This window comes from Balaenoptera ricei, chromosome 5 (genome assembly GCF_028023285.1).
Source record: "Balaenoptera ricei isolate mBalRic1 chromosome 5, mBalRic1.hap2, whole genome shotgun sequence".
In the NCBI taxonomy this organism is placed as follows: Eukaryota; Metazoa; Chordata; class Mammalia; order Artiodactyla; family Balaenopteridae; genus Balaenoptera; species Balaenoptera ricei.
This window is the reverse complement of record NC_082643.1, coordinates 48,110,456-48,137,523: the sequence shown is the minus strand read 5'-3', so window position 1 is coordinate 48,137,523 and position 27,068 is coordinate 48,110,456. Positions and strand designations below refer to the sequence as shown.

The window sequence follows — 27,068 nt, the reverse complement described above, 5'->3', positions numbered from 1 at the left end:
GTGGTGTGTAGGGTAGAGAGACAAGTAAGTCTGTCTGCACTGAAGGACCTAACCATCGACTATGAGGCCAGGTGCATCCCCCAAGCCTAATGATAAAGAACTGCCCTTACATCTTCCTCTAAGGGAACTGCCGTGAGTGATCTGTAATGCTTTGTGTTAGTACATAATGTTTACTGCAAATGGTTTTTGAAATGCATTGGAATGATATAATAATTTTTCTTTGAATCTGCAGGTTCTCCTGAAAAGAAAGTTGAACATTCATCCATGAATCAAGAAAAGAGCACTGCAAACCCTATCAAGAATACAAAAGCAAGCCCAGTATCTAAAGACCACCGGACTGGAAAGAAACCCCCAGAGAATCCGTCAGTACACGGTCCAGTGCAGAAGGGGAACGATGAATCCGAGAGTGATTTTGAGTCAGACCCCCCTTCTCCCAAGAGCAGCGAAGAGGAAGAGCAAGAGGACGAAGAAGTTCTTCAGGGGGAACAGGGAGAGTTTAACGATGACGACACGGAGCCGGAAAACCTGGGTCACAGGCCTCTGCTTATGGATTCTGAAGATGAGGAAGAAGAAGAGAAACACAGCTCCGATTCGGATTACGAGCCGGCCAAAGCCAAGTACAGCAGCGCAAGCCCGGGCTACAGAGACACAGCCGGCAGTGCAGCGATCCAGGACCCGAGCGCAGCACTTCTCTCGCCCACGCAGTTACCCTCGGACGTGGGAGCGGGGGCTCCCGGACCGGAGTTCGATGTCTTCGGCGCTGTCCCCTTCTTTGCTGCGCGTGCTCAACAGCCCCGCCGAGGGGAGCCGGAGCAGGACCCCTGCCCCCAGAGCCGGCTTCCCGCCGCGGGGCTGGAGCCGGAGGAGTTCGATGTCTTCACAAAGGCGCCCTTCAGCAAGAAGGTGCCCGTGCCCGACGCGCCCGCTCTCCCCGCTTGTCCGCAGAGTGTGGATATATTTGGCTCCACTCCGTTCCAGCCCTTGCCCGCATCAGCAAGTAAAAGCGACAGCAACGAGGACCTTTTTGGGCTGGTGCCCTTTGAGGAGATAACCGGCAGCCAGCAGCAGAAAGTCAAGCAGCGCAGCTTGCAGAAACTGTCCTCCCGCCAGAGGCGCACGAAGCAGGAGGCGGCCAAGAGTAACGGGAAGCGGCACCACGGCACGCCCACCGGCGCCAAAAAGCCGGCCAAGCCCGCCTACCGCACCCCAGAGAGGGCCCGCAGGCACAGGAGGGTGGGCCGCCGGGACTCCCAGAGCAGCAATGAATTTCTGACCATCTCGGACTCCAAGGAGAACATCAGCGTTGCCCTGACCGACGGGAAGGACAGAGGGCACGTCCTGCAAGCCGATGAGGGTCTGTTGGACCCCTTTGGGGCCAAGCCGTTCCACCCCCCGGACCTGCCGTGGCACCCCCCTCATCAGGGCCGGAGCGACATCCGGGCCGACCACAACCCCGTCCTGCCCGGGCGGCCCAGGCCGAATTCACGCCACGGGTCGTTCCCCGGGGCAGATGCGTTGAAAATGGATGATTTTGGTGCCGTGCCCTTTACAGAACTCGTGGTGCAAAGCGTCACCTCACATCAGTCCCAACAGGCCCAGCCAGTCGAATTGGACCCATTTGGTGCTGCTCCGTTTCCTTCTAAACAGTAGATAACTTCTGATGGACTCTTCTTATTAACTCCTGTTGCAAAGAAAAAAGTATGAATAGTTTTATGAATTTGAAAGAAAATTTATTTGTATAGCTCTTTATATCATTCATTCTTACAGGTCAATCAGCATAGGTGATTTTTAAATAAACCAAATAGAAAAAGGAAGTATCTGCACAGGGTAGCAACTCCACGTCTCTTCCACGCAGGAGCAAAGGGAGCGAAATGGCAAGCTCTAACCTGGGGTTTCAGCTGCAGATGTGAAGGCACAGAAGTCCAGGGGAAGCGTGTGGGCCCTTTCCAGTCGTGTGGTCCCTGAAAAGGGACTGGAAAGCTGCAGCTTTATTTTTATAACAGAATGTCACTTTTGTGTGCGTATCCGAGGCTCATTCCAGAATCCAGCATTTAAAACTAAGGTTGTTTGTACATACACAAGTTGCATTTGTGGATTTTTTTTTAAAGGTCTCTTCTAATTTCCACATTGGGGGAAAAAAAAAAAAATCCACTTCTCATAAAGAATGAGGAAGTTATTATCTGGAGAGTGCAGAGATTTTAGTCCTTACACCTTTCTCTACAAAGCGGAGCCAGAGGTCACTGACTGTTGTGCCTAAAACTGTTTCATTTAAAAAAACAAGTGCCATTAATATGGAATATCTATGTAGACACCTTGAACAAAAACTAAAGAGAGATATCTGACAGGTGGAAAAATGTAGAGAAAAAACATGATACAAAGAAAAAAACACTCTACTTCAGGAACACTTTATGTTCTGGTTTTGAATGGCTTCTTGCTCAAAACTTATCATGTCCCTAGTAAAGCAGATTATTGGAAAAACTGGGAGTGAGGACAAGGGTCATATAGAGATTTTATTTTAGGGAACAATATGTAGCTAAAACCCTGAGCTTTTGAGACGTTTACAATGTAAAATCATGTTGCATTTAATAATGTGCTTTATTAAATTACCACCTTCGCCAACTATTCCCCAAGTCGTGAGCAGCAATTTCTGAGTTAGGTCTGGAGGGTGGAGTAGTTTTAATAAAGTGCACGGAACAGCGAAACCCACAAAGCCTTACCAGCAGGACTCGCGCATCCTGCCGCAAATACCTCTGCACTAGTAACAGGAGATCTGAGAGTGGCTGTGAGGTGTCAGATGACCAGGGGCTAGCATCTCGACTCTGCTAGTTAGCTGATTGTGTCTTTAGTGAAAAGAACCCAGCTACCAAATTGCCTTTTTCTTAACATCACAAATCCTAATTAGAAACTTGAGGTTTTATAGAAGTTGTTTAATAAGATAGAAATCACGTCTATGAATTAATGTGAATAGAGTATCTGTGCTTCCTGTGTCTCCAACTATTTTAAGTTATAATTAACTGTCCTTCCCTATCAAATTAACATTTAGAGGTTTCTAGAACCATTAAAGCTATTTACAAAAAAAGGGTGAAAACTCTTTTTCAACTGGCACTCTCCTCGATTGCTCTATTTTAAATTAACTCTCTTTGAGCCCAATTAAAATGTATTTTATGAGTAATCATACTAGAGTCTCTTAATTATAGTGCCCCAGTTGGGTTGAGCTATTTGCCCGTTTTCACAGTTCTAAACTTGGAAAGAAGCAAAGTATACGTAACTAAACCATCTATTTTTTATTGCTTCTCTCTTTTTTATGTTTTAAATCAGATACAACTTTTGTGGACAAAGGGGGAAGCAGTATGTGAATCAGAGTGAAGCAGAGGCAGACCAAGCATGACATTCATTACTGCTTAAAAGCTGTACTTTTAGAGCCCAAGTGCACCAGTTACTTGTCCTTGTGCCAAAGGCAAATATTATGTTTGCACCTTTTTTTTTTTTTTTCTGATCCTCAGGTTGATTAATACTGCTAATGCAAATGCTCAAGTAGATGTGCTTTAAAACTTTACAAAGTAGATTCAAGTGATACTTTCTTTTAAAAGTGAAGAGTTGATGATTACACATAGTAAATTCATGAACTACAGTAGGTTTGTATCAAACAGAATCTGTTTTTTAATGAAATCTGTTGGTTGATGTATACACAGTATGCTTCTTTGACTATTATTTTAGTCCTTAGCCTTGGTCTCTGCTAGACCTCATGAGTTTCTTAATTTAGAAGCGGTAGGGATGAACTAGTATGGTTTCCTTGGGATGTAAACATGAAATACCTAGAGTCTGTCTGATACCAAGGCCTTGCTTACAGTTGTTTTTCAATACACTGAATAATTTTAAATGATTTAGATACTGATAGACACTTTGGCTTATAATGCTGGATAAATTCTAAGGAAACACTTTGACACTGTTTAAAATATTTACCTTCTTTTGTTTATTATATCATAGCCCAGTGACTTTTCTCTTGAGATTATAGCTCAGAAGAGACATTTAGGACTTAATAGGGGACCCAATGGGATAGAAATGGGGAGATTCCTTTGTGTTGAAGTAGAGGCATTTTCCCAAGGAGTACAGGATTAGGGTTGCTTTCCATTTCCCATCATGTTTTCCCACTACTGTTAGGTTGTAAGTCACTCCACACAGCTGATGCCCAGGTAATTCCCTTAGAATTATGAGAATAAAGCTCACAAGACGTGTGAAAGAGCTTAACACATACTTGGTACACAGCACTCAGTAAAAGTTTGGCTCTATTATGGGATGGTCCAATTCTTGCTTAAGGAAGGAAAGTTGAAATCATGTTCGTATTAATCAGTTGTCCTCTGTGCTTCTTTAGCATGTAAAGTAGTCATAACTCTAAACCTGTAATACTTGAACATCACTAAGGGAAGTAAAATATTATGAAGCTAGCAAAAGTCTGAGGCCAAAGTTATTTCTGTCCTAACAACAGCTTTAATAATGCTTATTGATTTTGAATCATCTTTTTTAAAGTGGACCATTTGCTTATTTTAATATTATCACTTCAGCAAAATGTTAGTGTTAAAAAGATCAGTTTTTATGGCACTGAGGAATGTATCTGCTAAGACACAAAAGAAGTTGCTTGGTTATAGATATTAGGCAGAGGAGGAGAGGTTGTAGGCTGGATGAAAATTTAACTGACTAGAATGTTTATTCAAAAGTATCCATCGGGAAAGAGTGTGATTCTTCCACTGACTCGCCCCATCCCTGTGTGTGTGTGTGTGTGTGTGTGTGTGTGTGTGTGTACGTGGGCACAGTTATGACATTATTTGGAATTGTAGATAGATAGAAGCAGCTTTTGATCCTACCCTGTTTATTGTGTGACAGTGATTGATAGACTGCTGTCCTCATCTTGCTGGTGGGAAATACTAAGGTGAAGACCCCTCCTCTACTCTGGTGTTCATCAGGCGGAGTAGTTTTCCTACTATTCAGGCTCTCTGCTTGGTTTATTTTAGGTTGTGGTACTTCATATCAGCATTGCTAGAAGGTACATGTGTATTAGTATCACTAGTTCTGAGGAGTTTGGGTACATTTGTTTTAATATATATATAGAATGTGCAGTAAACATTTTCTTTTTTTTTTTTTCTTTTTTAGCAAAATTACACATCATTTTAGGTCCAATGTTGAGCTGACAGATCTACTGTGAGAATAACAATGATAGTTTATTTGAAAACTTTTATACACAGTGGTGTTTATATATTAGGGTAAATATATAGACGCACACATGCATGTACATGTTACACCTCTCTACTGTGGAGTTAATGTGAATTTTTAAATTTTAAATGGAATTGCAACCACAATCATTACTAAAGGAACATTCACTCCTGGTGAGGGTTTACAAAAGCCACTAAAAGAATAAGGTAGACAGATGAAAATGCAAATGGCCATCATTTGGGGTTATTTTTATTTAAAAATTGTACTACTTTTGAAAGAGAATTGTTTTTATTCCTACGCTCTTTTTGTGATTGAAAAGTCATCTAATAGTAAGCAGAATAGTAATAGTAAGCTACTTTTTAATTGCTGGCAAACAGCTTTAAGTGCACTTTCTTTGATTACACTTCCATTTTTTGTTAAACTTGAATTTTCTGAAGCCTTTTATGTACCACTAAGCAAATAACTTTAACTTTTAATAAACCTGATTTACATCTTTATTATATTTCTAATTGTTGAAAACATACTTTCTAAAGTTAACTTCAATCCTCACATACAGCTGGAAAACTGTTCTATGAGACAGAATCAGTTGCTTTTTTTTTTTCTTCCTATGTCTAACTAATTAAGCACTAACTGATTTTAGTACTATATTGCCTTTACATTGCTTATTCTCATTGACTGAATCCTGTCCCTCATTCACTTTGTTTTGTTTGAAATTTAAAGTTATTTTCTTACTGTATTTATCATACCTACTGTTTTAATAATCTGCTTTCTTTAAATGCAATAAATCCCAAATGGATTGCATATTCTTTATAATCAGTGACTTCAGAGTTTTTCATTATTTGTCATCTTATTAAAAGTTTTGGATGCAAACTTCTAGTCAGTTCTTTCATTTACACCACAGACAGACATTAAGCACCTATTATGCACCAGCTAATGGAATAGAAAATGAATAAGATTAGATCTCTCTTCTAAGGAGCTCACAGTTTTGGATTTAAGTAAGAAAACACATTTTGACCTAGCATTTATACTACAAAAACAATAACACAACTTGTTCAGGGATTACAATTACTGATACTTACAACGATGAAGGTATGGCAAAAACATAAGACTTTGAAGTAACTTTTGAATGTTTGGCATAGTTTTTGCATTACATATAATTTATTTTTTAAACTCTTTCTTTAAAAACTGGTGACATTTTAACTGTTAAAAAATATTTAGTTTTAAATAAAATACTGTAGTCCTTGATTATGTCAGAAAAGAGGCTTTGGCATGTTAAAGAGAAACCTGTTTATTGGATTGATGGACTAAGTTTGGCGTCAAGATCGCAATATTTTTTTTTTTTAAACAAACATCTTTATTGGAGTATAATTGCTTTACAATGGTGTGTTTGTTAGTCTCTGCTTTATAACAAAGTGAATCAGTTATACATATACGTATGTTCCCATATCTCTTCCCTCTTGCATCTCCCTCCCTCCCACCCTCCCTATCCCACCCCTCTAGGTGGTCACAAAGCACCTAGCTGATCTCCCTGTGCTATACGGCTCGCAATATTATCTTATGTATTATTCCACAAACTGGAGTTTTAGATTGGTGGCTTGTGGAAAGATTCAACTTACTTATTTGTTAGAAATGAACTTCTTCTTTTCGTAAGTAGTAACATTTACCTAAAGTTATGTGGAAAAATCAGGGCTTTGTTTCTTTTTAATAAATGGTACAAAGGAGCAAAATATCCGATGATGATAAAGGTTATTTAAAAAGAACAGTGTGGGATGTGCCACTGTTCAAATTCAGTTATAGTTAACTTCTTTCGAGAAGAGTGTATGCTGCAGTTAGAGCTGTTTATTTTGAGTAAGCTCACCCCTTTTTAAGGAAGTCCAACTCCAGCATCATATGTAAGATGTAGTTACGATTCTCCTGTTGAAAGCATGAGCTTTTGAAGTTTTATTTGTTGCACATTTAAAAAGATAGTTCACTTTTGCTTTAGATTGTTGGCAGTACTGAATTTACACGTGTGTCCTGCAGTGTTTTTGATCCCGGGTTTGTAGAGCATGACTACACCTTGGTGGCTATCATTCCTGTCCTCTAAGGATGGAAGTTTCACTGTTCATCAGAGACCCCCACTGTTGCTACCTCTCCTTTCTGAAAATGTTTTCTCAAAGGTAGTTTCAGTTTTGGATCATTCTCCCGCTATTCTACTCAGGAAGTATGGTACAGAATTTCAGGGGATGTAAGTACCCAATAGCATCCGTAGCTCTTTTCAGTGTAAACACAGTTATTGTGAAAATGCATGTAAAAGACACTTCTGCCCCTCCCCTAATAGCTGAGCTGATTCTTCACTGCACACACTTCGGCAGGGGTAAAATTACCCAGAATGATGATTACAAGTGAATACAGACCTACTCAGCTCAGCAGGAATCCAGAAATGCAGGCTTTGCCCCTTGATATTAAATGCAGGGCAAAGGATATCTCTAGGTAGGTACCTGCCAAATGGAGAGTTGTACAGCTTTATGCCAGTCAGTCACAATCTTCAAATCGGTTACTCTGTCCAGGCGGGATGCCATTAAGATGTGACACACATTCCCTGAAGCTTCATTCCTGATTCTAAAATATGATTGTGAAGCTGTTATGTATTATAAAGAATGACAAGCAGCACTTAACATATTTAGCAAACCCAGTTTATTTACATAATACATATTTTGCCATGCAGCTCATGAACCGCACTCAGTGTAACAAGAAAGACAGGCACTATCTTGCTATTTGAAAATGGTTTTATATAGAAAGATAATTCTCTTAAATGAATTAACTACAACCTTACAAATCACTGTAGACAATTTAAAACAGCCATGAATAATTTTAAAATGTAAATCTGTAGGTAAAGAGCTTTTATAGTTTACACACTGGTAAAATTAAAACCAGTCATTTTTAGTACTGTAGCTGAATAGTGTACTTTTAATCTTATTTTAATAAATCTACAAAACAAAAATAAATATACATTATTACAAGGCTCAGATTCATAGGCAATTTTAAATATTCTTTAATGTTAACAACGTCTTAAAAATTTTGCCAGTAGTGATGTGCACACAGTAGGTGGTCAGTAAATGCTGATATACAGAAGTGTTTATAGTTGACAGCAATCCACATTCATTCATTCCCTACTTTATAATAAGTACATTATAGTAAAGATAAAAAGAACTTTCTTAAAATATTTAATATTTTCATAAAAAAGATGAAATGTTTACAGGGTATAATTTAGTTCTCCTTTACAGTCAGACCTGTATGCTTTTCAAATTCAAGAACAGTCTTAAAGTATGGTCTTTTTATCGATTAATTCAGATGGCAAGTATTAAATAATTCATACACTATAACAAAAAACAAGACTATTTCTAAAAATTAAAAGAAAATGAAATTTAAAGTTCAATATCTTTTTATTTTGAGAAGATTTTATAATAAAAAAATGCCGCCAGACCTAAAATAACTGGACTTCTCCTTCATTTTTATATTAATTATAACTACGCAGTATATTCTGTTTGACCAAAATGACAAAATATCTGTTTAAAAGCAATAATACCATGTAAGCCAATAAGCGATGCTTTAGGGAAAATATATCCTATTATCATTTCACCAAAATCTTCTTTCACTTAGCATATGAATCAAATTTCTGGCCTTATGAGGTAAAATGGCCATTTTCAAAGTGGCGTTCCATCATAATAATGGGTATAATGTGGTGTGCCCTTAGCCTACTGGGGGAGAATTCTCCTTGCTGAGATACTAGCATGGGGAATTCATATTCCAAAAACACTACACTGAAAAGAAATACAAAATTTTACAGATGCATAAACTGAGGCACATTAAAGTAACATTCCAAATATCAGATGTATAAATGACATTTTGGGAATAAGCTTCACCATCAATCAACACCTCCTGATACTTAGAAATTCCAGTGTTCTGAAGATACACCAGTATTTAAAGCAGTTCCTGTCAACCCATTAAGAAACTTGGGTAATATTTTATATTCCAATAAACAACATGTTTTTATGAATAACTGCTTTATGGGATTTAACTTATGCATATGAAAAGACCAGAGAACAAGAGTGCTATGTTGTATGATGGGGCAGCGAGATCTAGTTTTTAAGTATATACAATGCAGTTTCAGGCCCAAATATTAGATAGTGTATATCAATACTGTGAGTTATCAGTGCAACACTAACACATGCATAAACAGAGAAAGACCAGAGCACAGGTGAATAATCATGTCATCAACTGGGGCATCTGCATGACTTTGTTCTAAGGCTTAAGGTTCATTTCAGCGTCAAGAACTGGGCCATCTGGATTCTATGCCCTTGAAAGTAGCACCCATGTACCTGGGAACCCCCATCACCAGGAAATTTAAGACTGCAAACTCAAGAGAAGTGAAAAGTCTTCTGTTACAGGAATTTTGGAACCCCAAAACTACCGTCTACTGGCAAGAGCTCAATTATTATATGGAATTAAATAATATTTGAAATTGAAAAGCTTAAATGGCTAATAACTTGGTTATTAAACCACAGAATTTGTTGCCTGGTCATGTAATCGGTTCTTAACATGACTTTTACCTGATGGGAAATGACAATGCAAGTTCTTTTCCCTTTCTCAACGCCTCTCTCAACTTAAAGGAGAAGGGGTTTAAAGTTTTTGTTCTAGCAAACTAAAAAATCCAATGTTCCTAGGGAGGAGAGAACCTACAGCTGAAGGAAATAATATCTTAAGCGCCGGTTTCTCACAAACATTGACAGGCTAGTGATTACTCAAAATCACGATCAGCTTGTGTTAAACACAGGCTTATCGCAACCCTTGCCTTGATTAGGCACTTAAACTTGATCATCTACTCTAAGTATCACCTATTAAAGGAATCACACAAGAGGACTCCATTTTATAATGGAGGTGAGCCCTTCCTAAGGAAGTTAAGCTGGTGTTCAGTAAAAGTACTATTTCTACACTGGCTTCACATTCATTGTCATTCAGATGTTTGTTATGAATGCCAACTAATTTTCACTTTCTGTACAAGCAGCAAATTAGTAGTCTTAAGGGCCCATAAAACAGTTACAGATCCCCAGGTATATTTTTCCATTTTTATAAAGTATTACTCATGATATATCAAACCAGAGGGAAAAGGAAAAACTAATGGGAATCTTAGAAATAGTGGGGTATACAACTCCCTGTTATATATTGCTTAATAACTGAATACACCAGGTGGCCATACCTGAATTCACAAATGTGAAACATAGTCAGGACAAGGCTTGCTATGTCTGTACTGCATGACATACACTGTTGACTGATGCCACCAATATAACATCACTACTGCAAGGACATGCCATATTTGGTGGCTTGATCCGAGGTAGTTTAGTTGTCCTGGAAGGGAAGGTAGAGAGAAAAGAATATCGACTGTAATTATTGTGATATTAAAATAAAAATATATTTCCATCTCTGGCCCTGGAAATATGACTGAGCAGCAAAAAGATTTTGGCAGTCTCAGAGCACCTGGAGACCGACTGGAGATTAATTCAGACTGAAGTGTTTTCTAAAAAAATGTTAATTCATATTTGAGTGTGACTGTAAGGTGTTAAATTCATTAAGTATACTGGTGAATTTTAGAAATACTATTCCAAATGTCTTTTCAAAATTAAGACGTGGTTAATTTCAGGAATTTGACCTTTTGTCTCCCATGTCTCAACTTATATACCTGGTGAAGAAAAGACATTACATGAGAGAAGCAAAGGAAATTAGTGCTATAAATCATGGAGTTTATTAGGTATGAAGCAGATACACGGTTGTGTTTGGGTATAAGTCTACTTGAAGCACTTTTTATTTTAAGCAGGTGTGTAAGGAGAAAGCTCAGACCTGAATCTTGTGCTATCAGACGAATGGAACAATCTGCAAAATGTAATTAGTAATGAGTTAATTAACTAAGGCTGATTAGTTCATATACAACTTAGGAAAATTACTCCATTTCTCTTTGTGGTTAAACAAGTTTAAATTCCAAGGAGATTAAATAACTAACATGTGGGAAGCATCTTGGAAAACAACAAAATAAATAACAAAATACAGAGCCATAGGCATTTAAATGTAAATAATTTTTTCTTAGTCATGGTGCTTCTATGGTCACGTAATGTACTGGGTTGGCCAAAAGTTTCGTTTGGGTTTTTTGTAATATTTTATGGGAAAACTCAAACGAACTTTTTGGCCAATGCTATAAATATTCTCTAACCTTCTCTGTCTTCTCTCACCAAGAATAATAATCAGTATAGTAAGTAGATTTTAAAGTGTAAGTCAACAGGATCTTTTCTGTGGAGGTTCTTAGCCTCTTTTTGGTGCCATGGAACACTTTGACAGCCTAGTGAAGCTCACAGACTCATTTCTAAAAGCATAAAACACTGAGGATTATCAAGAAAACTGATTAGTTTGTAATACAAGTATCACAGACTCACTGAATTCTGTCCATGGACATCTTGGGGATCCCTGAACCCATCAAATACCACTGTGATGTTCATATACTAAAAAAAAAAAAATTAACCTGAGCTGAAAGTAAGTTCTTAGGTTTAAATTTTTTGATTGCACAGTATTCACCCACCATCTCACCACCACTACAGCATGTTTCTCTTTAGAGCCAGGTAATAAATGAGGACTGGCCAGACAAGGAGTGTTTCATTTTTTATGATCTCTGTATCTCTGCTCAAATGTACCTGTATTTGCACACATTCAGCTACATGGGGCATGTTTTATGTCAAGCTCATCTTGAGAAAAGTTAAGTTACATAACGTTTGACCTTTTATAGGTGCCCTATATTAGACAATTGGGAACTTTTTAAAAAAATTTTTTATAAATTTATTTATTTTTGGCTGCACTGGGTCTTTGTTGCTGCACGTGGGCTTTCTCCAGTTGCGGCGAGCGGGGGCTACTCTTTGCTGTGGTGCACTGGCTTCTCATTGTGATGGCTTCTCTTGTTGCAGAGCACAGGCTCTAGGTGCACAGGCTTCAGTAGCTGTAGTTGTGGCGCACGGGCTTAGTTGCTCCGCGGCATGTGGGATCTTCCTGGACCAGGGCTCGAACCCGTGTCCCCTGCATTGGCAGGCAGATTCTTAACCACTGCGCCACCAGGGAAGTCCCCAAGTAGGAACTTTTGATCTGAATATTTTAAGGCCTAAAAACACTATGGCCATAATCACAGAGTGCAGACACCTTTCATTGGTTAATTTTCTACATCTATGATGAAGAAGAAATTAATAATAAAATAATTATTAATAAAGTGATACAAAAATGTATTTTACCAAAACTGTTTTCTGAGGAGAATTCTGACCCTGCCTGGCAGATGGGTGGTCTTCAATTCAGGGACATGTCCTAGTTATGTTCCCAAATCCTAATGTTTATATTCAGGTTCTTCTTTGTAGTCCGTCCTTATTTAAAACTCAGTGGAGAAAAGTCAAGTGCAGAGAGGAATGCCTGAGGTTCTGCAGTTTATTCATTCTATACTTCGGGGTTTCTCATCCTTTCTTCTTCCCCAACACACATGACGAGTGGCACGTCCTATCTTTGATTCACTGTGGAAGAGGTTCTTAACCCAGGAAGAAGGGAAGACAATTTGCAATTTGAATTTAAACTGCTCCCCTACTTCTAGCCCCCAAACCGAAAGACCACTGCCTTATGTCTCTTGTTATTCTTGACTTGAGCCAAAGGTCACCTGGACTTGCATCATTCTGTCCCTTCCTAAGCCACATATTTCATTTATGAAACTGGGGTTGAGGGGCATCATAATAACAATTGCTAAGATTTATTGAGTGCTCACTACTCGTGAGGAACTGTGCTAAATGTTTCATGTGCACTTTCTCATCTAATCCGCACAATGACCCCAAGAGAGAAATGTATTATCTTCATGTTTCAGAAGAGAAAACTGGGCTGAGAAAGCTTATGTGACTTATTTAGCTCATGCAGCTAGAAAGTGGCTGACGGGAGATTTGAACCCAAGCAGTCTGACTCCAGAGCTGAAGCTCCTAAACAAGCAAATACATGTTCTGGAGAACATTATTCACTCTACCCGGTGTCCTCTTAGTTATTTTCTATCAGAAGACGTTTTCCTCTGGACTGAAGAAGCAGGGAAATCTGTCCTTCTCTTAAGTTCCTGGATTGTGTGTATCTTGGGGACATGAAGACCCTTAACTTAGATTAATTTCCTCTTACCACTGGGTGCCAGGAAGCTGAAAGCCAGACTGATGGGCTTTCTTTTATAGAAACTTACGATAGATACATTATGAAGGAATCCTAAACCTGGCTTCTTTTCATTATCCTGTTATTTTCCTTTGCCTCTTGTTTGTTTTATGGATCTCGCACATATATTGATAAATTAATTTTTAAGCATAAGCTGGTATACAAAGAAGTAAATGGTAATTGCTAACTAGTGCTCCACAAAAGAGCAGTGGCTGGGAGTTCATAATTATGAAATGGTGGTGACCCTATCTACTGGACTCAACTCATATTGTGACAGTGAAAGATAAAGTTTGTGAAAGCCATTAGAAAGTTCAAGTTTTAGATAACATTTGAGAAGAGAAGAGCCATTCTATAATCAATAATATTGGAAAAAAAAATCTAAGTTTTGATGCTCTGAAACATATACCTCCACTATATATTTAGAATAAAGTTAGAAAACCATTATACAAGTGATACGTACCTGGAAAATACCTTTCTGGAACTTTGGAAATGTAGAATAGGAAAGCAAGAAGAGCAATCACATACATCACAATTACACGGGGTGCAAAGTCCTGAAAAGCAAAACATATTTTTTCACAGATCCTGCCCACTGTGATTGAATTCTCAATTTCTTATAAATCTAATTCATAGAATTAGACAACACACAGGAGTAGAATTCATAGGTGGGGTTTAAGTGTGTTAAATCTGAATTGCTTTTGCAGACAGTCTCCAATGAGAGAAAGCTTGCTCTCAATACTTCAGGAAGCAGTCCAGAGGAGTGGAACACAGAGACAACCCTAAAGGTCAGGGCACCAGGGCAGCTAAAGCTTCAACATAGTTTAGGTCCTAAGGGCGTCCAACTCCATCTACAACGTAGGTGCCTGGGTGGAATACGTATGGGAATGGCGTTGCCAGCTGAGTAAGGAGAGACTAAACAGGGATTTGTGGCTGGAAAAGAGCCAAGAGGCTTGGCCCAACAATGAAATCTGTTCCACCATCCCAGACAAATGGCTCTCTTGAATACTACTCTACAAAGCAGTCCATCTCACAGCTCTCTTGGAAAGCTTTTCCTTGCTCTTAGAAAATCAGCCAGCTCTAATTTATACATGCTGTTCCTATTTCTGGTTATAAACCTAATTTACCAAGAAGCCATTGAAGAAATAAAGAGAAATTATTTCTCTTCCCTCTAACAGATATTTGAGAATCATCATGGGCCCCCTCCCCTAAATCCTATATCCTCAGACTAATCAACCTCAGATTTTGCAAACATTCTAGAACACAGCTTCACCCTGCCTCCCAGGGTTAGCTCTTTGGAACTTTTCATCTTTGGTTATGTGCCTCTCTTTCCATCTTTTTTTGCTGAACACAAGATGGTTCCCTTTTTTTTTTCCTTTTCTGAATTTCTTCAAAATCTACTGGCTTAATGGGTCTGGTTCTCTTTCTTTGTCACGATAAGCATAAAAGGATGTGTTTCCCTCATCCCAAAATTTCACTCACTTCTATGTCAGTAATTAGTTATTCATTTCTGGTTAGGATTAAATCTAGAGTGGCACTTCCCCATTCTATTTTCTGGGCATCGAAACTGTCAGAAAAACAATGTTTTCACAGATATCAGGATCACTGAAGTTATTCCTCACTACTATCTCACCTTTCTCCCAATTTACTCATCTTATAAAGAAACCATCACCGTCATCCTCAAGTTGGCAAAACAGCCAGATCATATCACTCAGTTCACTACACCACAGACTTCCTTTCTTTTTAGTTTTAGTTTTATATGCAGATGCTTTCCACCACGCTGCTGCCAACAGTATGTAAGCCTACTTTTAGTCCCCCCTTCTAAAAAAATATAATTCCTTTGAATAAAACCTGCATTTAAATCCCTATATTCCAAAGGTCCCATTGCAACAAGTGTATGCGATTTCTTCTAGATTTCTTGGCATAATTAGTTATGTTAAAAATTCTCAAGTTTACTCTCTAGCACACACTTATTAAGGCATTTTTATATAAATCTCTAAGAACTTAAGTCTTACTTCTAATTCCCTTCTCAAGCACGCTGAGGAATTCTCACTGAGGTTCTTCCTAATGTACTCCAACTGCTCCCCCATAATAACTAACTGTCTTTTATTTTTCAATATATTTTCCTTGCTGGGTGGAATGTGCTCCCACGGCTCTAGCTACCAAGACAGTAATGACTGTCAAATCTCCATCACCAGTCTCGAACTCCAAGCTAAATCCAGACCCTATCTCCACCTTTACATCCCACGGGTACCTCAAACTCAGGTCCAAGAAGAAATCCTTCCCAACTCCTTTTCCTCCACAAACAAACAAACAAATCAACTGCTCCTACTGGCATTATCCCTGCCTCAGATGACAAAGCTGGAAACTTGGGAGTCCTCCTCTACAGTAAGGACTTGGGGATTTACAACCTATGGGTAACAGAAAGAGAATTAAGAATGTGTCATCTCATAGAAATACATCCCAGAAGAAAACAGACTTCTACCACTACAAGGTATGTTTATTTATTTATATAGAGGTGAAAAATTATTGCATCATTATGCAATTAGAAATATGCTCTCAAATGACAAAGATCCACCTTCTTGGACTGATTACATTACTTTACTGAAAGGAATAAAATTGAAAGGACAAAAAAAAAAAAAAAAAAAAAAATGGGAAAAATACTGACCGCACTCAACCTACCTGTACGATAGGAGCACCGATTCCTCCATTGAGCCAAACCCAGTGAAGAGTAGGGATCACTCCATATCCCGAAACAGAACAAAAGATGACAGAACGGAGCCTCTGCCACTGCTGTGTGAGGTAATTGGGATGGATCTGAGCGAAGAACACCGCCAGGATCATGGCAAGCACTGTGATCAAGTACACCTGCCGCCAGTACTAGGAGGAAAGGAAATCACATTTTAATTGTTATTAACAATACGGGAAGGAAAAGAGTAATTTTCAGTTTTGGCTTCTACATTACACATTCCAAACTCTATTTATTTGGTATTTTCATTTCCAAACATGATTGCCTTCCTTCCTTAAAACAACACACGTTGCATACGACTGCTAGGTTTCTTAGGATGATAAACCAGACCCCAAAGTGAGCTGGTAAAGAACACATTTATTCACACAAAAGCATCTCCTGAGTACCTATTATATGCCGGGGTGATTTAAGTCCTGTGGAAACAAAGACGACTATGACAGGGGCTCTCTCAGTGGGTGAGCTCATAGGCTATGAGAGGGGCAGACATATAAGCAAATGATTATAATCTAATGATAAGTACTGTAACTGACTGTGAAGAGAATGTTGTAGAACTACAGAAGAGGGAGCAATTGATACCTGGATTAGCTAAAAAATGCTTCACAGAGGAAATGACATCTCAGCTGGGCCTTGAGGAATATACAAGATTTCCATGAGAAGAGGGAGCTCTCAAGGAGAAGGAACAGCACACAGAGCAAGGAAGTTTTACAAAGGGAGGCTGAAAGGCAGATGTACTGTCGGGCTAAGTATTCGTACTTTACCACGCTGGCACTGAGGGAAAAGCAGAGTCCTTGAAGAAGGAGATGACGTGGTTGTTTTTCCAACTGACTTATTAGAATAACTCCGACATCAGTGAAAAATAGAGAGAGATGACAGGAAGCCAGCTAGCAGATATTATTATAGAATAACTGATTCAAGGAGAAAATAGGAGCATGGACTTTTGTTGAACAAGGTAGATGTTAGCACCAGATTCAGGAGACATCTTTGAAATAAACTAAAGTCTTAGTGGTTGACTGGATGTGTGAGAGGGCAGTAGAGGATGGTTCAACTGTTTCTAGTATGAAAGGCCATGCAAATGGCTTGTACTAATGAGCAAATGAACAAAGATGGTCCAGAGTGTGTGTGTGTGTGTGTGTGTGTGTGTGTGTCTGTGTGTGTGTCTCTGTGTGTGTGTGTGTGTGTGTGTGTGTGTGTGTGTGTGTGTTGGGGGGAGAAAATGGGGAAGCATGAAAGAATGTTCATTTAAAAATATATCAAGTTTGAAGGACTTAGAGAATATTTAGGTATCTAAATGAGCAGCTGAAAAGCTGGTCTTGAAGCTCAAAAGTTAGCATCACCTAGGACAGAGTTCTTAACCTGGGCTCCAAGGACTTCTCTGGGACCATTACACTTCTTGAAATTCACACGTCAAAATGACTGGTCAGTTTGTGCCCAAACGGACGTTATCCGGGATGGAGGGTCCATGGTTTTCAATCTCATTCTCAAAGCAGCCTGCGTTCCTTAAAAGGTAAAGAGCCACTATAGCAACTGAATATTTGGAAATGATAAGATACCAGAGGGATGAAAACTTTTCCTTTAGATGATCATGGACTGTATTAGCTCTAACAGTCCTTTTTTTTCTCTTTAATCTACCTTGGACTTCTAGTTTTTCTGAAAAGAGATTTACAAAAAGTGTCCCGCTAGTCTCTTTGATGATCAGATATATTTGGGAAGAGGTAAACAAAAAACAGGTTTCAGAGAAATACATAATAAGCAAAACAATTCTAATATTACATGACTGTACTCACGAGCCTTTTTTTTTTTTTTTAAAGATACAAACAGTTTCATGCAAAATGAATAAGTTGTGAAAGGTGAGTAGATATGAATAGTTTACTACCAAAACCAAATCAATTTACAAGGTAAATGGCATGTACATTTAATTTTATGCTTATGTTCCAACGTAATCAGGCCTAAAAAGCAAATGGCTCACGTATAAGTGGCTACAATTATTAATGTTCTTACGTTCAAACCAAGTTATGATTTTTCGCTTTGCTAGTTTTACACTCCAGCAGTGTTGACAGTTTTCTATTATTGCGCAGCAACAAAGGTCCTACTTAAGAGTTCCCAACAGTCAGAGGACCCCTGCACTGCAGCCAATGCTCCTAGAAAGTGAAGGCTGGGGATACGGCTTGGACCACCTGCTCCACGGGGAGGGCTCGGGCACGACAGGCTCTAGTCCTGTGACTAGTAGGTACACTGGCCCTGGGAGAGCGGCTCAGTCTTGGCTCTGAAAGGGAAGGAACTAAAAGGATAAGCGGAAAACAAAAAAAAAAAGTATGGTAGGAGAGCAGGAGGACAAGAGAATAGGGTCGATGGGGACCTTCTGAATGGGAGGCCTTGAGATGTACTGAGCCCTCAGGAAGATTCAGTTTGCCTTCTTGGCTGAGACATGAGGAGAGGGGGTGGTTTGGTGGGCCAGCATATTTAGATCAGTTGCTGTACAATTTGATCACAGTGTTTCAAATGCTGCTTTGCACAAGGCAAAAACTGACTTTTGTAACTTTAGGGTCAGAAAGAAGAGCGGATCTAGAACTCACAATAGACACATGTTTGTTCAAGACACTCACCACCCATCTGGTCCAAACATAAGACTAAGGAAAGGAAAACATATTTCTTACATAAGAACATGGGTCAACACACTCGCAGATATACCTTTTGCTTTTTTCTCACTGACAGAGGAGTAAAGGATGAGAAGGGAAAATGGAAAGCAGCAGCTAGCTTCATAATTTTAACAAGTGCTAACTTTACCTTCAACTCCATAAACACAAAAATAAAAGATACATAATGTACATCTGAGGAACCATGTAGCTGTATGGGTTTAGTGGGGAAACATTAATTTAATGTTTATGTTAAGTTTCAGAAAATAACAACATATATATATATTATTTTCCATTCCTTTCCAAGTTAGTGAAAGGAATAGGCACTGATAATAGATGTTAGAGATCACAGGGCCCTTTTGAAAACGGAGTTTATGCCTCCACCAGACTTATGTTTCTTCTATAAGTTAGTTAATTATGTGCTTATTCAGAAGTTCAAGGGAACCATGGCAAGAACACCCAAGACCTATATAAGAAAGGTAGAATGTAAAATGTTTTAAGTTACTTACATTATTACAATAAAATGCATAAAATACGCCGGAGACATAGCAGCCCAGTATTCCAATAGAAATTCCTGCATAATCTAATGCCATCCATCTTCGACAGGTTTTTTCTGATCGATGGCAGGAAAAAAGATGATAGCCCACAGAGCAAAGCATACAGACCTATGGAAAATAAAACAAGTCTTAGCAAAGTGAAACAAACAAACAAAAAAACAAAAGCAACTCATGCATGATGTTCATGGAAGTGGTCAGGTCAAGTCCAGGCTTTTCAGCCAAACAGACCGGGACATGGACCCCCTAGCTTTGTGCCTGACTATATGTCATTTCCCTAAGCCTCAGTTCCTCATGGGTAAAATGGGGACAACAATCATAAAGAAAGAAATCTATAATGATAACTATTTTCTAACATAAAAAATTTAATGAACAGTGTAGTAAAAGGAAATCTACTGAGGCTTATTTTGATCTATGAATAAGTTTCCTTTTAAAAACTACTTACTACAGAATACATGTCCTTAAAGAAAAATAAATCAAAGAATATGGAATTGTATGATGTAAAAAAAAATAAACCCCTCCCAGTCAATCTATTCTCCAGTGGGAGCCACTGATAACATCTTTTTTGTGTTATTCCAGATATTTTCAATGAACATATCAAACACCTATGATATAGAAGTCCACACACACAAGAACACCATATATACTTCTTAATCAAACAGAATCATACGGTCTGTTCTGCTATTTGTTTTTTTCACTTAAGACCTTTTATGTCTGTATGAGACTTCATTGTATAGAGTTTACTTTTAAGTTAAACATAGCTTTGCTGCATTCAAGGAAAAGTAATTATGACTTATGCTGACTTTATACGTTATCAAATTGAGAGCAAAGCTAATGTAATTGTATCAGTTGCTCTGAAGACTGATAAGGTTTCTACAGCTGAACTCCCTCTAGTCATTAAATACCTACTGCGTGTCATACAGTGGGGATACAAAGATGAAACCTCTACTCTCAAAGAGATTTTTCTGAAACAAGTGAACAAATGGTGATGTAGGAAGTCCTATAGGAAAAGTCGGTGCAGAGCACAGTTAGAAAATAGAGGAGGGAGAGTACCAGGTCTGTGGGTGCATGTGTGTACTTGGGGGTGGGACTGGTGGGCGGAAAAGAGCTACATATTTCATACAAGGGTTGCCACCTGAGCTGCACCTTAAGTTGACCTGGCATTCATCAAGGACATAAATAAAGGTGTGCACAGGTTTATTGGAGGGCCCATAGGAAAAGCAGCATATTGAGAAACACAGCATCATTAAGGAATGCTATGTGGCCTTCTTCATGATATGATTATGACAGATCCTATACATCAAGGAGTTTTAACTTCAGTGTTATGGGCTCTGTGTGATACTTCTGAATATTTTAAGTGCACCCTTACAGAAAGGCTGAGATGAGAGGTTACAGGCGTAGCCCTAGGAAGCAATGACTAGAGCCTACACTAAGCCAGGGACACTGTGGGTAGGGAAAATGGGCCAGATAAATGGTCATCTAGCTATTCTGTAGTCTGGCCATTAAACAAACCTAAGTCCCCGTAGCCTCTATATCAATATTCAAAACAAGGTTCCTAGCCACAATCTCATTTCTTCATCCACTATCTAAAATCCTTAACAGTCTGTGGCTTTGGCTACTACAAGTCAGAGTTTATTGACCCAATTAAACATAACTCTAAGAAGCTTGGTTATTTGTTTTCTCTGATTATCCTTGAGATAAAACACAGTAAATTCAGAGAACATGAAGGTGTATGTTCTCACTGACAGGGAAAGATCTCATTGTCGCAATGCCTAGTGACACAAAACAGCAAGTGCAGAGATGACCACAGCTCAGAAGGAGGTAGATAGGAAAGGTAGGCAGGCAGGTGTGAGGCAGGTGTGAGGCAGCTGTGATAACACAAACGTCTGGAGGAATCTGAACCCAAATGTCAAATGTGGAAGTGGAATTTCAAATGACTTTTCTTCCAAATACTTTTGTGTTTGCTTGAATTTCTACATGAGTATATGTTATAGTAATAATAACAACAATAAAGCTAATTTCATTGTGAAAAGGAAAATAAATGTGGAAAGAGAAAAACTACAGTATCAAGAGGAAAGTAAAATACATGGTATTCATAGAGAACATCTGAGTTTTAGAAAAGTTAACCTAGACTTAGTATGTTCTGTTTTAAAAGGGACGTGTTGTTAGAGTTGCTTAAAAAACTGACTGAAAAATTATCTGACACTGAGTATGTCTCCGTTTTCTGGAAAGTTTCCTCCTGTGGAGTATCTCACTCTGTCCAGGTGGACAGGCAATTAAGCATGACATCCTACGTCTAAGCTCCTTGCCATGATACCCAAATACCTCGGGATTGGGTGAACAAGTTATAAATATAATTTCATAAAAATAAAAATAATAAAAATGGTATTTGTAAGTAGGGAAGATGTGCTCATTTGCCTTTAGAAGCTGTACTGTGTGTAACAGAAAGATCATTGAGCTAGCAGTTAGGAGAAGAGGGTTCAACTGTCCTGCTGAACAATCCTGAGCAAGTTACTCTAAACACTTTGGGTGTTTCTTCACTGGCAGTTTTTTAAATTATTTCGTCTTCTCAGTTTTGCAATGCACTGCTTTCTTAAACCACTATGAAAATGAATGTGTGTTCCCTGAAATAACATCAGCTGTGGCTGGGTAGATAAAGGGCAGGCCTGGGGTAGAGGAAAACATGTGGGATCCTCAAAGGAGATAATATCTGTATAACAGTAGAGTATAAACCAATTTTTCTTATATTCAGCACATCTTAGTCTATAAGATACATCTAAAAATTAAGTATGGAGAAATTGATTCATTTCCATTTTAAAAACTGGGATAGATTTTAAAGAGATGTTTAGGCTCCGATCAGGACAAAAATTAAACCTGAGAAAGAGCATACTTTAAAAAACACTTAAAGAAAAAATAATTTTCTAATAAGAACACAAAAATACAGAGTATTCTTTCCCTCAAAGAAATTTAAAATATGGTTCTAGGAGCTAGAATTAGAAGAAAAGGGGGAGGGAGATGTTCCCAGTGTGTTTCTTGATCATTTAAGTCCAAAGTTTTGAGTCAAATGATGAAGGCCTGAAACTGACTATTACACAATGAAAGCAACACCTGTGCAGTTTACTTATCGATTCCCCTCCCAGAGTAGCAGCAGGTTAACTGCAGGGAGTGCTGGCCTACTTTTGGAGGGAGAGGCATGATAGCTTCTTCTTTTCATTTCTATGATTTTTTGTACTCTCTGCATTTTTTTTTTAAATTTAAAAAATATCAACTGGATTTTGTTCCACATTAGTTTTCTTTTTCAGAATTACCTGTTTGAAAAATTATTAAACATAACTTTTAAAGGCACTTTGTTACAGATCCCGGAAGAAAAATTAAAGTGCTGAGGAACACATACAAGAGGCTACAGAGGAGAAGAAACTGAAAGTATCTGAAATCAGGCATGTGTAAAAGGCCCAAAGGAAATTAACATTAAAGTGACAGAAAAGATTAATGCCAACAAAACAAGACATTAAAATTAAGACAGTATGGAAACAACAAATACAAAAGTCATAGACATATAAAAGATGAGAAATCTTCCCAAACAAGTTTTAAGCAGACAACAGAGTTCTACTTTAGTCGGCAAATACAGTACAGAGATTCCTATCTTTGTATTAATCTTAAAGCAGAGATGTCTAAAAAAAGGAAGAGAAAAGAAAGAAATTTTCTCAATCTTTAAAACTTACTGGATTTCAAATATACTCTAATAACATCCAAATACACTCTCATAAAAACATACTTTGGATGCTTATATCATGAAACTGAATAAGCTAACCTATATGCTATTTGGGGGCTCTTTAAAGCAAGTTGTGGGTGTGAAGTAAGGTCACCTGCCCAAGCTTGTCTGACTAAAGTTCTCTTTACCAATAATAGCGTTTGTGAAATGACTTACCTGGAAGCAGAAAAGGCAAATAGAACAAATTACAAAGTCTTCTCTGGATGCACTTGTTGAAGGTAACACAGATGTCATGTCATATATTCCCAGCGTGAAGAAGAGAAAGAAACCCAGCAAATGACTCCAGATGTTTACCGTCTCATTAGATAAAATAAACAAACTGGAAAAAACCAAACGTGCAGCTCAGATTCGTATCTGTTCGCTCACTGTCAGCATTTAAAAGTTTATGGACAATTTTGAGGATTATCTAATACTTGCTACTTTAAGCCCTTAACCCCATCTTTACCTTTCTAAATTTGATATACCATCTCCATCAGTCCTGGGATCTTACAGTTTTTTCTTGCTCACCTCTATTATATTTACCATTTCCTTCCTCAATTATTTATGTATAAATTCCATCTCATCCTCCAGCTTATCAACTCCCTGACGGCTGGCATGATTCATCTTTATGACACTACTGTTCCAAGCACAGTGTCTTGCTCAGATTAGATGCTAAATGTCTACAGAAATGAATGTGCAGATTAAAACTGGGTGCTAGCTACCATACTCTGACACTCAGTAATAGGTATCTGAAAACCCGCTAAGTATAAGGTTAGGCACGAACTTAAAATACCTTTTTAGTACTCATTACATGCAAGTGCAAAGTTAAATAGACTTGAGAGAAGCAGGATAAATGCAAATGGATCCACTGGAAATGTCCTTTAAGACAGGCATGCTGCAACAACTTTGCTGTGGTTGTTTTGAAACCAAACTAGTTTCCAGGTGGCACGAGTTTATTCTTTTTTTGGAACGACAGGAGGTTACTTTTACTATCAGTACTAATTGCCCTCTTTCAATACGCCCCAACTGGTTTGAGTTTAAGCAGTCTTGGCAGTGCAGGCCGGTGCAGAGCGTTCCCCGCTGACCAGGAGTCAGGAGGTTCTGTGTCCCTTCACTCCCACCCTGGGCAACAAATTAGCTCTGGGATCATAAGCAAGTCACTTCACCTCTCTGGCTTCAATTTCTCCATCTCTAAAACAAGGGAGCTGGATTAGATGCTGCTTCAAGTCCCTTCCAGCTCCTTCCTTAATTTTGTGAAATGTTTCTCCAGCTGTGGATAAGACTCATCAGATTATCGAAAGGTGATGTCATGACTAAAGGTTAAAATTCTCTTGCAAAATCTAATCTTTTGTTTAAACTAAAGTCTTTGACCTTCACTGATTCAGAATCCTTATTGGTAAGCACTAACGTATAACTCTAATACTGAATTTGCAGCAGTCACCATGGTTCACATTTTCCCATGTCATAAACATAGCAGGGTCTCACACAATCAGTCGATCACCAAGGATAAAGTGGATCTTGTACCATGGATTTCAGGCTTATCCTGTATAAGCATCAAGTATAAAAACTACTTATATTGGGGAGTGGGGGAAGAGATGCCGGAATGTGAGGAGACACATCTAACCCCAGGACTGTTTGACAGCCAATACCACATTCTGCCTGTTGCCTCAGAACTTTTCATTGGTGAAACCCAGTATACACTCATTAACTGAGCAGAGAGGCATAATCTTGGCATGTTCCTTCCAACTAACAAGAGTATTGGCAGAACAGTTGTGACGTACAAAACCTCTCCTTATATCCAAAATGTGTCCTCGTCCCTCTAGACAAAGGGCAAAAGCTGAACCTGGAAAAGACCAAGCTGGTGGGAAGAGCACTTAGCAGAATATCCCCAGTAGGGGATCTACTCTTATTCTATGAGAAGTTAGACCTATACTCTGTTCTGCTTCAAAATCAACAGTCACCTTCATCATCATCATCTATTTGGCTTCAAATTCAATGACCATGGTGATAACAAGTCACCATTTATTGAGAGCTTATTATGTACCAGGCTCGGTGTAGCATTTTACATACACAATCCCATTTCGTCCTTACTACTTTCTGAGGCATATACTGTAATTACCCTCATTTTTACAAATGGGGAAAATAAGGCTGGGAGAGGTTAACTTTTGTTCAAGGTCCCACAGCCGTTAAGTGGCAGATCTGCACACCCAAGTCTTTTTTACTCAACAGCCCAAGATCTAAAGCACTATATTTCACTCCTTAATCCATGAAATTTGGACCCTATTAGAATGCAGAGGTGGGTATAAAACTATTTAAGGCAACTGACTACCTGCTCTATCCTTGTGGAACTCTACATCCACAGCAGGGCCCAGCTCTGATTTCTTCTGTAATAACTTATGCAAAGGAGTCAAAGGGGAGGAAAATGGCACTCAGGATTCAAATTGTGAAGTACCGTGGGCCATGCATCAAAGCCAAGTAGGGACGGACAGTGATGTCACCTTGTGACCCTGAGTCAGAGAAGCACTTTAAAGGCAGGCAGGGCAAAGGAACTGGGGTAAGACCATGCCAAAAACAAGATCAAGAATCAAACATGTGGTTGCTGCTTGAACAATTCAATGGCTCACATTCCAGCAGTGGGGTTTGTCACTACAGTGACCTGGAGCTAACCAACATGGGTACCTTAATTCTCTTAAAGTGGGGTCCTGTAATTAAGTACATACAGGGAGTTTTAACAGAAAGCTAGTCTAAGAACTAGAACACTCATTTTTCAGTTTTGTTTTTTTAAACCCAGGCTTTCAAGGGACTCAATTTTAAGAGTTTAAATGATGAAGAAATTCCTTTTTAAAAGACACTTCTATAGTGCTCTAGTGGAGGGCAGTGCCTGTTATAGGCTCCCTTTGCTATAGTGCTTTTCCCACACAGCGTTTTTTCACAATGGTTATTATGTAATAGTATAATTAGCTCTTTAATATGTGTCCCCCAGGCTAGTATTTTCATTAGAACAAGGGCCATACCTGCTTGTTCTTTGCAGGACCTGGTAGGGTACCTGGCACCTAGCAGGGGTTCCATACTATCTGCTGAATGAATAAACCAGGATTTCTAAATGTATGGCATTGTGAACTTGTTTCCTATTATACAGGCATTTATCTGGCCCCAAACATCTGAATTTCCATAGGGCTGCCTTAAAAATAAACAAAGCTTAGGTATACACAGGGGCAAGTATGGCTCAGTCATTGTCAGTGGGGTCGATTCCAACATGTATCCCAATAAGCACCAAATGGAATAAAGGATGTAAAATTCCTTTGTAAAGAGCAAAGCCCCACAGGAGTTAGTGATTATGATCATTGTTACTATCATTAGTCCATGGATCAAGTAGCCCGGCGGCGGAAGAAGGAAAGACAACGAGAAAGGAGAGGTGGCAGAAAGGGATGAAAAGGTCGGGGCAGCTAGGAAATGATGGGCACGGAGAAAAGCGGGGAAAGCAGCAGGCGGACCAGACAAAAAGGCTGTAGGTGAGGAGGAGGGGCCGCCGGCGCGCCCCCACAGGCGCACCCAGCGGAGGCGGCCAGACTGTACCTTTTGATACACAGCCTGGAGGGCAGGTAGGCCCGGTAGCCGTCGGTGATGTACGGGTTGTCCTTGAGGGACACGGGGATCTGCTCGTAGGTGTAGAGGCGGATGCCGCGGGGCACCAGGACGGGCCAGTACTGGTAGCTGCCCAGCTCGATATAATGTGCGCTCTTCAGCAGCTTCTGATGCATCCTTCCCGGCCGCCGCCGCTCCCCAAGCGGGGAGCTCGCCCAGGCCCCGCCTCCCCGGGGAGGGGGCTTCGCCCCCGCAGCCCCCGCCCCGGAGACCAGACGTTGCGCGAGGTCCTACGGCCCGGCCGCTGCCCAGGCCGGGCTCCGCTCACAGGGCGGCCACCGCCGTCAGCACCCCGG

General features: G+C 39.3%; 2 protein-coding genes across 7 annotated transcripts in view; one reads left to right on the top strand and one right to left on the bottom strand.

The window, feature by feature from the left end:
- The window catches only part of BMP2K (BMP2 inducible kinase), a 122,461-nt gene extending 118,922 nt beyond the window's left edge, over window positions 1-3,539 (top strand). For all 3 annotated transcript variants that reach the window (XM_059922785.1, XM_059922784.1, XM_059922787.1), the window contains one exon: window positions 233-3,539. In XM_059922785.1, coding sequence (XP_059778768.1) covers window positions 233-1,650 — 1,418 coding nt within the window. In that variant the 3' untranslated portion in view covers window positions 1,651-3,539. The remainder of the gene's footprint in view (window positions 1-232) is intronic.
- Window positions 1,597-27,068, bottom strand: PAQR3 (progestin and adipoQ receptor family member 3). Of its 4 annotated transcripts, XR_009503289.1 has the most exons (8): window positions 26,704-27,068; window positions 23,305-23,467; window positions 19,332-19,487; window positions 16,123-16,320; window positions 13,907-13,997; window positions 10,448-10,596; window positions 7,689-7,809; window positions 1,597-1,681 (listed from the first exon to the last, which is right to left on the bottom strand). XR_009503289.1 is itself a non-coding variant. In XM_059922789.1 (7 exons), exons 1-6 carry the CDS (start codon window positions 26,886-26,888, stop codon window positions 10,454-10,456), a joined length of 936 nt encoding a protein of 311 aa, XP_059778772.1. In that variant the 5' UTR covers window positions 26,889-27,068; the 3' UTR covers window positions 1,602-1,681; window positions 10,448-10,453. The 4 variants fall into 4 exon arrangements, 3 of the variants coding, with proteins under 3 accessions (XP_059778772.1, XP_059778771.1, XP_059778773.1); XM_059922789.1 differs by lacking the exon at window positions 7,689-7,809 and having other exon boundaries at window positions 1,602-1,681; XM_059922790.1 differs by lacking the exons at window positions 1,597-1,681; window positions 7,689-7,809 and adding an exon at window positions 11,673-11,738 and having other exon boundaries at window positions 10,529-10,596.

What these genes read in the sequence shown, in the direction of transcription:
- PAQR3 (XM_059922789.1), bottom strand. Translation starts at nt 26,888, where the DNA reads ATGCATCAGAAGCTGCTGAAGAGCGCACATTATATCGAGCTGGGCAGC. An exon ending in TCCAGGCTGTGTATCAAAAG is followed by an intron (nt 23,468 to 26,703) that starts GTACAGTCTGGC and finishes GGTTTTTTCCAG; the next exon opens with TTTGTTTATTTTATCTAATG. An exon ending in ATGCATTTTATTGTAATAAT is followed by an intron (nt 16,321 to 19,331) that starts GTAAGTAACTTA and finishes CTTTCCTCCTAG; the next exon opens with TACTGGCGGCAGGTGTACTT.